The sequence below is a fragment of the Canis lupus genome, chromosome 36, assembly GCF_011100685.1.
Source record: "Canis lupus familiaris isolate Mischka breed German Shepherd chromosome 36, alternate assembly UU_Cfam_GSD_1.0, whole genome shotgun sequence".
NCBI lineage: Eukaryota > Metazoa > Chordata > Mammalia > Carnivora > Canidae > Canis > Canis lupus.
In genome coordinates this window covers 21,891,905-21,903,963 of record NC_049257.1, presented here as the reverse complement: position 1 = coordinate 21,903,963, position 12,059 = coordinate 21,891,905, and the positions used below count along the sequence as shown (strand labels likewise).

The window sequence follows — 12,059 nt, the reverse complement described above, 5'->3', positions numbered from 1 at the left end:
ATCAATGCAGCAAGACAATAAAATAAATAGCAACTAACTCAGTAAAAAGGGAATAAAGACATTTAACATGGATCTTAGTAATTGTTCCTGGGGCTCTTACTTTACAATTACAAATAAATACTCAGTAACTATGGTGGGGAATTCATATCAATACATCTAAAAGACCAACAAAAAATGAAATAGTCTTAATGATAAGTGAATAGCTGGTTCTGGCTTGGAATGGAAATGTTCAGTAATAGCATCATCTCAATGACAAAAGACATGGGTTATAGGAGAAGAACCTCAAATATAGGAAACACAGATGCTTAATAATGGACAGTAAGTCAGCCAGACCTCTGCCCCAAAGACAGATACTATCTTAATTATACTTTATAGTAAACAAGTCTCTTCTTTGCTCTGAAGAAGACACTGTATTCCAAGGCTGTTTATTATACAAACATTTTTAAAAGCTAGAGCAGTGCCTTTGTTTGTAAGCTATGCAGAAATGTGAGAGACCCATAGAGAGATATCTCCCAAAAACTTTGGATGAGTTTCTAAAGCCTCAGTTTTCCCATCAAAAATAAAATAAATGGCATGGTATAGAATCAGATGACAGAGTGCGTATAAAATGCTTAACATCATGTCCAAGGACTGTGTCAGTATCAATTACTACTAAAAATGATTATTTCTTGAATAAAATGTGAGCATATTTATTGAATTCTTTGTTTTCTCCAGCAAGTAGAATGTTACACTCATGGGTGTTTCTACTTATTAGTATCACCAAATATTAGAACTAAAAAAGATGAGAGAGATTAGCCAGTGAAATGTGGCATTTTATAGATAAGGAAATAGGTTCAGAAAGGTTAAACGACTTGTTGGCTTTCACACAGAACAGCCATGTAAAGGACAATAGTCATCTAATTTAAAATTCACATTCTTTTTAATTATACACAATGCTTGGAGCTCAATAAATATTGGTATTACAAATGAATTGAAACAAGCCTATGATATATTAGAAAACATTTCACATATTCATTTGATCTCTCCTACCTACCTGCTTAACCTATAAACTATATTAAACGTGGCCTCTGAAGGCAAATAAATACAGGAAGGGAGGAAGAAAGGAGGGGGGAGGGAAGAAGGGAAAAAGGAAGGAAAGAAAGAAGGAAGGAAAAGAAGGAAAGTAAAATAACCCGTATCTCCTTCTCCCCCCCACCTCCATCATAGTCACTGTCTCCACAGCAGGTAAAAAACAGGAAACTACAAGAAAAGTGCTTTCTATGTGTGTAGGTGATGTTGAAAGTGATCCCATTCTGGCTAAAGGCAGAGAAATTCTGGCAGATTATCTGGCAGCTTTATGTCAACAGCTTTATCCGGGCTTATCAACAAACTTCCTAAGGCATGAGGAGGAGGAGTAAGGAAGGGGAATGAGGGAGTGACAGAAATAGCATCTCGTTCTAGAAGGCAGCATGTTGTAAGGAATGATCTTCAGTTGTAGAATAAGATGACCTGAGTTCCTGCGTGAGTTTGAGCAAGTTACTGAATTTCCTGATCTCTGAAATGTAAAGTCTCTCCATGAGAAGTTGATATGCTTTTCAAATGAAGAAATGAAGCAAGAGTGTCTGGCACCTAGTAGGTCCTCATTAAATAGGAGTTTGAATCAAATTCAGTGAAGGAATTTATCCTGGAAAGATGTATAAAAAATCAACTCACTGATTTTATACCTCTGCTTAATACCAATCCCATTGTTTCTCTCTTTTCTGAAAGAGTGGTGTCACAGTGTTAGCTTACACAGCACTGTGCAATACTTTCTGGGACCCGAGGTCAGAGTTGAGGATGCCCAGGTAGCCAAAACAAGATTTGAATAGGAAAGAAATGACAGGCAGTGTGGATTGTCCTTCATCTTCTGTCTTTCTCAAGCCCTCTGTAAAATCACCTCCCACTCTAGGTAATTGTGTTCTGGGTGTCCCAGGGCTCTCATGATGTCCACAGTTCTCGTCCCTCACCTATGGTGAACACTGCACTTCCCTCTTCTGGGCATGTGGGAGCTGCTGTGTTTTGCACCTGCTCGGTTCACAGTACCTCTTCACAGGACATTGTAGTGTGGTATGTGTGTGTGTAAGAGAGAGACAGACAGACAGAGACAGAAAAGGAGACAGAGGGAGGGAGAAAGACTATGGTACAAAACATGCCCTTTTCCTTCTGCTTTGAGAAATCCCAAAGCAATATTACTTGTCACAATGTTCTATGTTGTGAAGAGTTTAGGGAAATTGCTCCTTCGGTTTTTACTTGGGGCATTCTATTTCTCTTTGGAATCAGAGATTCTGGAGATGAATTTGGGTGAGTGTCAGGCAGTACTGAAAATAAGTGATGATGAAGTGTTGAGAAAGTCTTTGTTAGGATCAAGCCTGCCACACGTAGCTATTTCTTTCCATAAAAGTGCTCTCTTAAAGGATCCCCAGCCTTTCCTCAAACAAGCTTCTGTAGGATCATCCCACACATTTGCATACATCCAATTCTGTCAGCAGAACAAGCGCAATTTGAGCTCTTTTATACGAGGCTACTAGGCCTTCTGGGCCCTAAATTCCTACCAGGCCAATCTACCGGGCATACTGAAATTTGTAGCTGACAGAGTGTTGGGGTGAAGGTAAGATCCCTGCTACAGATACACATGTACAAAGAAATTGACTCATAGCCTACTGGCCTCCACATGTGAGTGTGGACACCTGCCTTCAATTCTAGATATATGAGTTCATTCATTTATTCCTTTTTCACTGATCAAAGAAGGGATATACAGATGATTTACAGTTCCCGTATCATAGTCATCATTGTCTGTTGCTTCACTGTAGATGCTCATAAATGTGACTGTCCTTAGTTAAAGCTTGATCAAGACCATCTTATCGCTAACTCTGAAAACTATCCCTTCTAAAGTTAAGATACTAGTATCCATAATTCCATACTCAATTTCTGTGGTTGAAAAGAAAATATTATGGTCAGACCAATGCAGGGAAGATGGAATTTGGTGCAGTAATGTTTTAATGTTCTTAACACTCTCTTTACCCTTAGGTTATGCAGATGTATCTTCCATTTTGTGGAATTGCCATATCTAATGCTCAGCTCTTTGCTGCCTCAAGGAAAGAATATGAACGAAGCAGGGTAAGTAGAAAGAAATGTTATTGACAACTCTCAAAGCTTTCTGACTTTCAAGTGTCTGTGAGTCATCATGTCTTTTAAAAACAGCAGATGATCTTTGAATAATCTAGGAGTCCTTTTTATTTGTTTAATCCTTCAAGTTTATGATAGAAGATACCTTTGAAGCAGTAATTCCAAATGGAAGTGGATACAAATTCTCTGTTGTCTGAGGGAAATAGTACTGGCTTCTTTTAAAAATGAAACTAATTTCACATCTATACTGTAAGGTAGATAGAAGAGGTACTCTTATAGCTTTAAAACAATAACACACTTTAGTAAAAAAAAAAAAATAACACACTTTAGTAATATTTTTATAATTTAGTTTAAGAAGCAAGGTATGCTACAAATAATTTCACTCACCTCATGAATTATGCTTTTGAATTAAAAGTTTTTCTGGAAGAGCATCACAAGATAACTAGACAATAATGCAAACACTTTTATAGGATTATTAAGAGACACAGACAAAGAGGGACTTTCACCAGCTATAGAGGTAAATACTAAAGAAAGACTAAAAAAATGCTAAACTATCAAATAGATATTAAATAATATTAGGCTCATAATACAATAGATACAGGTAGGTATAGATAGGTACAGTAGATAATATGCAAACAAAAAATATAGTATCAGGTAGTGATAAGTGCTATAAAAAATGAAATGAGATGAAGAAGAGATAGAGATTGATCATGGAAGGATAGTTTGGAAAGATATTTCAAAGTATGATCAAGTTCTCTTTAAGATGCTATTTGAACAGAGACCTGAATGAAATAAAGGAGCAAAGCTACACAAAGATCAGGGAAGACCATTCCAAATAGTGGAAATGTCAAGTACAAAAACACAGGAGTCCATGTGCCTGGAGAGCAGAGAAGAAGAACTCAAATAGCCAAAGCAATCCTAAGAAAGAAGGACAAAGCTGTAGGCATCACACTCCCTGATTTCAAACTATATTACAAAGCTATTATAATCCAAACAGTATGGTACTAGCACTAAAAACATATACCAATGGAATAGAATTGAGAGCCCAGAAATAAACCCATGCTTGTACAGTCAATATATATCTGACAGGGAGCCAAGCATACCTAATGGAGAAAAGATATTTTTTTCATAAATGGTGTTGAGAAAACTGGGTATTCAAATGAGCAAGACTGAAATTGGACCCATGTTTTACACCACTCACAAAAATTAACTTGAAATGGATTAAAGTTATAACTGTAAGACATGAGACTGAAACTTCTAGAAGAAAGCATAGGGGAAAAGCTTCAACGATTTTTTTTGGATCTGATACAAACTCCCAAGAACAAACTAGTGGGACCATATCAAATGAAAAATCTTTTGCACAGCAAAGGAAACCATCAACAAAATGAAGAAGCCACCTATGGAATGGGAGAAGATATTTGCAAGTTGTAATTATATGAGGAGATGGATGTGTTAACTCACCTTGTTGTAGTAATCATTTCACAGCACGTGCATGTGTCAAATTATCATATTTTATACCTTAAACTTACACAACGGTATATGTCAATCAGATCTTAATAGAGCTAGGAACAAAAGAAATAATACGACTGGGACTAGAGCAGTGAGAAGTGAGAGATTGCCCCCAACATTAGTGGTGAAATATATGAAGCTTATTGATGTGGAAAATGAGTGAAAATGACTTTTGGCTTGTACAGCTGGCAAGTAAGTAGTTGGGTACAGGAGTCTAAAGTTTTGGTGAGATGTCAGGACTTAGACTCATATTTGGAACTGTGAATACATAGATGGTATTTAAAAGTAGAGTACCAGATTGATCAATCTGGGGGAGAATATGTGGGTGTGAGAAGGGAAGAGGTCCAAGGATGAACCCAGGAGCAAAAGAAGGTAGTAGAAGAAGGAGGGGGCCAAATATAAGGGAAGTCAAGAAATGGAATATTCAGTTTTGTGAAGAGCCTCCAATGTCTGTTGAATTGCCTATCATCCTAGATTTTCTTCTCTTTTTTCTCCCATTGTGGAGCTAGTCTGTATTGTTATTTGTGAAACTTTTATCACTTGTTAGGAAAGCAGCAATTTTTAATTAGAAACAGTAAAATTACTATGATGTGATTTGTCAGTGCAAGACTCAAGGCACAATTAGTTTTTCCTTTGAGATAAATGTTCTTGTATATGGGTCCCAGAGGCCCTATCCACAGAGTCACAACAAATTGAAAAGTTAAATAATTGTTCAGTTAATATGATCCATCTGAAGAAATAGTCTGGATGATTAAGGAAATAATGTTTTCCCCCTTAATAACAGGGAATTGTGTTGGTAATTATTCAGACAATTGCCTCATTTTTAATGTTATATTTAAATATGAAATTATTGCACATTGACTTCCTACAGCAATTTGCTGTCCAGATGCCAGACAGCCAGGATATGCTCAAACTTTTTTCACCTCCTGGTGTTTCTCTGCTCCATGATCAGAGAGCCACCCAGGGCCCTTAGCTGTACTCACAAGCTCTCTTTAGAGAAAATGCTACCAAGGATATTTGCTCCTCTTTTAGATGCTCAGTGAACTAGACTCATTTCATGGATCCCTTAACTCATTCAAATGCTTTTCTACCTGAATAGACTCTGAGAAGAAATTTTCACATGTTTCTAACAGTTTCAGGACAAATCAAATTCATTACTGAAGTTGAAAATTGGTCATAACCCTGGGATGATCATCAACACCATTTATCTGAATAGATGTGAATATGAAACCCCACAAAATCCTTTTGTGAGAGGTCAGACCTGAGAGTGTACATCTTATTAAGTCCTATTGAACAAAGCACCCTCTGGCCAATTCACTGGCTATGTAATTTTCTGATTGCTCCCTGCTAGAAGCATAATATCTACTACCTGTACATAGCCCACTATTCTGAAATCTCTGGAAAGAGCCATGTAATTAAAAATGCCAAGTAAATATTGTCTCAATGCAAAAATTGCAAGCCAACTTAGCTGGATAAAATGACAGGATTATTACAATTTGATTTTTAAGTGAGTGTGCAGTTTTCAAGTTAGAATTCTAAGGGTTTTTTTTCTTTAATTTGTGTGCTTTTCATTCTGTTGTTTTAACAGAAATTTTAATGGTATTTTCTTTCCTCAGATATATTTTAGTATTTGTGTTTTCCTGAATAGGTGAGATGAAGCAATACTTTTTGTGTAGAGGGATTAATGGGGAGTTTATATTTTTTTGGAAGGCTCTGAAGCTTAATTAGCATTCACCCCTATAATTCTTACAGAGCTCTATGAGAAATATGTATTAGGGAAAATAAGTCTCAAGTTCGACCATGAACCTATTTCTTCCTGAGGGTGAGGAAGAGCTGCTTTGTAATTTTCTGAAATAAATGTGCTTTGGATAGAATCCATAATTTATAAAATGTTGGGTTTATACCTAGTCACATTGCAGAAAAACTACTGTGGAGTGGGAGTGAGGGAGAAGCCTAGAGCTATAGTGGACTAAATGGAATTGTGCAGTCATTAGCTACTCAGGAGATAGCCCTATAGCTATATGTGGGATTTATATGGGATTGTATGGATTGGCACTATTCTCAAGTTGTGTTTTTCAGTTCAAAACTGTGTTGTAAAACAATATGTCAAAATAATCATCAATGTTTTAAAAATTAGCCACACTAAAATACTTATATTTTATTATAGCAAAGACTAAATGGACTATTGAGAGGGAAAAAATGTTTTTATTCAGTCCTATACCCACCTAAATATATCCATTTCATCTTTCCTAGGCTTTGCTAGAGGTTGTTAATGACCTCTTTGAAGAACAGACTGACCTGGAGAAAATTGTCAAGAAAATAATGCATCGGGCCCAAACTCTGTTGAAATGTGAACGCTGTTCTGTTTTACTCCTCGAAGACATTGAATCACCAGTAAGTCATTTTTTTACCTGTTACATAGAGTTGAAGACTGTATTAAGGGACTAAAAGTTTACTTTATTTGTAATTTATTTTGTGAAATCATTGCTTGAACCACTCTTCATGACTCTTCTCACCATGAGGTCACTTTTTCTAAAATTAAAGTTTTTAAAATTTCTTTTACATGTATTTTCAGTATTGTTTTGCTGTCACCTTAGAAACATAGACTCTTGCTTTGATGGGGACATTAGAGAGCTATCCCAGCCCTGAGTATTCACAGATGAGAGAACTGAGGGATAAGACAGTTTGTCCACTGTCACCCAGCTGAATAGACATTAGCTCAAGTGCCAGGCTCCCATCATATTTACCCGCATGAGGAAGGCCCTTGGCATCTGTGGGTGAAGATGGCAGTCCAGACAGTGCTCCACAGCTCTCTTACGAGGAGGAAGCAGACAAATGCTGGAGAAGCAGTGCCCTTTGCTTTGGGAGCTCAGCCAGATAGTACTTGAGCTGAGTGGAGTGGCAAGCCTCTGCTGGGCTCTGCTTTGCAGCGAAGGTTTGAAGTGCAGTTTCCAAGTTCTTTTTCTGCTGCTTTAGAGCTGGGGACGCTTCCACAGGTGGAGGAGGCTCCTTGCCTCTTCACCACAGGGGTCCCTTTGACTCCCAAGGCAGGCATCCAGCTAGTTCAAGACCTCCGATCTGTAGCACCTTGGCTTTCAGGTTTCTGTTAAGCCCTTCACCTCTTTGGGGGAAGTCCTTGGGTAAATGCACAACAGTACTGAAAATAATGATCATCATCAGTCTAACTCCTTGAAAGTTAAATGTCTAAACCCTTAGCAGCAAGTTAATATATTTACTGTGAACTGTCTTCAAACACCAAGAATTGTCTAGCTCCTTAAGGACTATTTTAATATGGCAGAGGAGGGTATTTCACTGTACTTTACTTAGATAAGATTATTGTCTTTGCCTTAGGTTTGTTTTCCTCAAAGAGTAAGAACCTTAGGGTAAATTTTGGAGATTTAATAATAGGTATCATAAAACTTACAACATGAAGTTTTTAAAAATCTATAAAGGTTTAAAATGTTTAGGAGTGTTTGCCCCTATTTTAGCAGAGGTTGGCATTATTTCTACTTCAGCAGGTGTGGTTTAAATAAGCAAAGCTTTGCCATTATCCTGTGATTATGTAAAACTCAGTGGAACCCTGGGAGGAATCCCCCTGCCCTGCAATAGCCCCTATTTGTGGAATGCTTCTGGATGTTGTATGAAGTACTAGAGTTCATTTCATTCTCCCTCATCCTTATGAAATAGGTATTGTTATCATTCTCACTTTATGGAGGAAATGAGGCTCAGAGAGTTGAGTGACTTGCTAGAGTCACCCCCATGGCCTGACTCTAAAGCCCCAGAGAGGAATGGGGAGGGGTGGAGGTGCTCACTGGTGCGGGCAGGCTGTAGGCACTCACTAAGCAAGGGTGCGAAGAGGCAGCTGTTGGGGCTTCAGCTGCCAGGATCCCTGATCCCAGGTTCCTGTGAGGGCAAGTGGCTGGAGGGCCAGGTGGAATCAGAACCGGGACGAGTGGGCTGTTTGCTTAGTTGTAAACAGATATAAAAATAATTTGAACCAGTTCAGGATAGCCATACTTGATAATCTTTTAATAGGGACTAGTTTTTATCCTGTGACGTTCCTCTTTGGCACATCAAATGAAAAAGTACAGATGACAGAAGTGGATATGGAAGGTGGGAGCAGAGCTGTAGAGAAGAGTAGGAACAATATCACCTAATGGTATAAAGTACATGAGTGCTTGGAGTGGGGGAAATAGAAACCACTATCTAGAGTGGGTGATACCAGCATTAAAGATGTTGACATATTACTGAAAGCTAAAAAGACCTTTTTGCTAGCACAGCTGAAAATTCTAAGATGGTATAGTGGTGTTAGAGCAGAAAATTCCAGGCCAGTCTTCCCTGTCTCTTCTCTTTGCCTATGAGTGAGGATGAGCTCCTCTCACCTAGAGGGCTGAGGTCTAGAGGTAAAAGTCAGCCATGTGCAGGGACATCTGGGTGGCTAAGTGGTTGAGCATCTGCCTAAGGCTCAGGTTATGATTCCAGGGTCTGGGGATCGAGTCCCAGTGTAGGACCCCCAGTGGGGAACCTGCTTCCCCCTATGTCTGTGTCTCTCATGAATAGATAAATAAAATCTTAAAAAAAAAAAAAAGTCAGCCATGTGCAAAAAAAGGAGCCCAATCTGCTTGGTACCATTTTAGAAGCTGTAAAGAGTTTTTGGCAAGACCAGTGCCTTGCTGTGGGAAGGCTGAGGGTGGGAGTGAGGTTAAATACATGTGGGTCACCATGTAGGAAAACCATCAGTGCCATGCTCTCCTTTAGCACACTTCCCACTAAAGATTTCTCAAAACATCAGACTTATCCTGACTGTGTAGTAGCAGTTGTAGGAAGGAGACCAGACACAGTCATGCCAAGTATGGGAGGAGAAACCAAATGAACAGGATATGAGAAGCTGAAATCTGGTGCTGCACAGTTCAACAAACAGAAGCAAGGACTGTACACTCAGGGCTCCTGAGGTGTGCCTCTCCCAACAAGTATCCTGGTGGCGAGGAATATTTTAACTTTAATATGCGAAATTTATACATTTCCTTTTTGATTTGTGCTTTAAGAATTCTGTTTGAAAATTTTTTATCTGCCTCCATCTTATAATGACATTCTCTTATATTTTCTTTAACCCATCTGGTCTTTAAGGTCTTTGTATCCATCCAGAATTTATTTTTTGCATAGGGTATAAGACTGGATATGTGTAATCAATGGTGTCAGAACCATTTCCCCCAACTATGTAATGCCACTTCTGTATTATTGAGTTTCCCTATATACCTGGCTCTGTTTCTGAGCTCACTAATCTATTTCTATACCAGTACCATACTGTCTCAGTTTCTATAATTTGATAATACACTTTGATATCTGATAGAACAAGCCCTCAATGCTGTTCTCCTTTAAAATTGGCCTGCTTATTATTGGCCTATTGCTCTCTCATAGAAATTTTAAGAGCCATTTATCAAGTTCCATGAGAAATTCTGTATAGACTTTAATTGAAATTGCTTTAATTTATACATCAATTTGAGCAATCTCTGCAATAATAGAATAAATAAGGGAAAATGGCTTAAATAATAGGAACACATATGTTACGTGAGATGAAGTCTGTAGGAGGTGGTTCTGGGATGGTGGAGTAGCCCAGTGATGCAATCAAGAACCTGGCTCTGTCCACTTTCTGTTTGTGTCTCACTGCTTGGCTGCCTTTCATCCTTGTGGTCCAGGAAGCTGGCACAGCTCTAGGTAGTGTGTCCTCATGGAACTGTGCCCCAGGAGAGGAAGAAAGGAAAACTTTTGTTCATATGTCTCTCTTTTTCTCAGGGAAGAAAGTCTTTTCCAAAAGAGTTCTTTTCTAGCTGACTTTCCCTCAGGATCCATTGGTCAAGAATGAGATATTGCTCAAATCATTCATATTCTTAATATTTTTCTCATCTTCACCTCTCATTCTTGATACAAGTGGGTTCAAGTGTTCAGTGTAACTGAGATTTATCAGTATATTCTTATCCAATTCTGTAAGTCATTGATTTAGTTTTGTTAATATTTGTCATGTGTTTCTGAGTTTGAGATAGGAGCTCATTTTGTTTTTGTTTTGTTTTGTTTTTTATATTTATTTTTTATTGGTGTTCAATTTGCCGACATATAGAATAACACCCAGTGCTCATCCCGTCAAGTGGCCCCCTCAGTGCCCGTCACCCAGTCACCCCTACCCCCCGCCCACCTCCCCTTCCACCACCCCTAGTTTGTTTCCCAGAGTTAGGAGTCTCTCATGTTCTGTCTCCCTTTCTGATATTTCCCACTCATTTTTTTCTCCTTTCCCCTTTATCCCCTTTCACTATTTTTTATATTCCCCAAATGAATGAGACCATATAATGTTTGTCCTTCTCCGATTGACTTATTTCACTCAGCACAATACCCTCCAGTTCCATCCACGTCAAAGCAAATGGTGTGTATTTGTCATTTCTAATGGCTGAGGAATATTCCATTGTATACATAAACCACATCTTTTTTATCCATTCATCTTTCGATGGACACCGAGGCTCCTTCCACAGTTTGGCTATTTGGACATTGCTGCTAGAAACATGGGGGTGCAGGTGTAGGAGCTCATTTTGATGGAAGTGTTTTGTTTGTGTCTTTTTATTATTATTATTATTCTCTCTTGTACTCTTCCCTCCCTATTTAATAGTTTGTGCCATTCCTAGGCCCCTAGTCAAGAACCAGGTCTTAAGTTGGGTCTCCTGCTATGTAGTAATATAACACTAAGCCAGAGCAGCATGGTTCAGTTTCTGAGGGTGAAGCTACATCACCTCTTTCAAGGGAACATTTTTAGTCCCCAAACCCCAGTAGAAGGTGAAATTCTGATCATTGCCACCTGCCTGTTTCTGGACTTGGAGGAGCACAGTAAGCCTATGTCTTCAAGCTTGACTCTCTAGAGATCTTTTCCTTTTTATATTCTCTGCTATCCTGCCTTTCTCTCTCTCTCTCTTTCTCTCTCTCTGTTTTTTAACCTCTAGATGTCTTTAAGATTTTGTCTTTCTGTATTTTATCAATCTTTGCTCTGTTTTTGGAAGAGAACGGATGTGTCAAAACATTAACTTATAGCATCATCTCAACTAGCATTCCATATGCTACTTTTTACAATTGGCAGGGGATGGGGGGGTGGGGAGGCATCATTTCAGGAAAAAAAATCTGCTGGAAGTTTCCTTCCTTTAAAAATAACTTTTGCTTTTTTCTATTTTATTAGAATCATTCCTTGAGACAAAACATCTGATTATTGCCTTGTGATTTGAATATTTAAAAAGCTGGTTACTGCAGATGTATGGTATTTCCTGGCCTTTCTTCATCTGAGGGGAAGAGAAAGAAAAGAAACTTGAAATCTAGTTACTGAAGCTTTGATTCATCAAACTCTTAATTCAGTTATTAGAGACTGCCTTCAT

General features: G+C 38.4%; 1 protein-coding gene across 1 annotated transcript in view; it reads left to right on the top strand.

Annotated features, from left to right (window-relative positions):
* PDE11A (phosphodiesterase 11A) overlaps positions 1–12,059 on the top strand; it is a 361,415-nt gene that overhangs the window by 129,204 nt on the left and 220,152 nt on the right. Inside the window, exons 3-4 of the mRNA XM_038585090.1 lie at positions 3,046–3,135; positions 6,907–7,047. Of these exons, the coding sequence (XP_038441018.1) occupies positions 3,046–3,135; positions 6,907–7,047 (231 nt within the window). The remainder of the gene's footprint in view (positions 1–3,045; positions 3,136–6,906; positions 7,048–12,059) is intronic.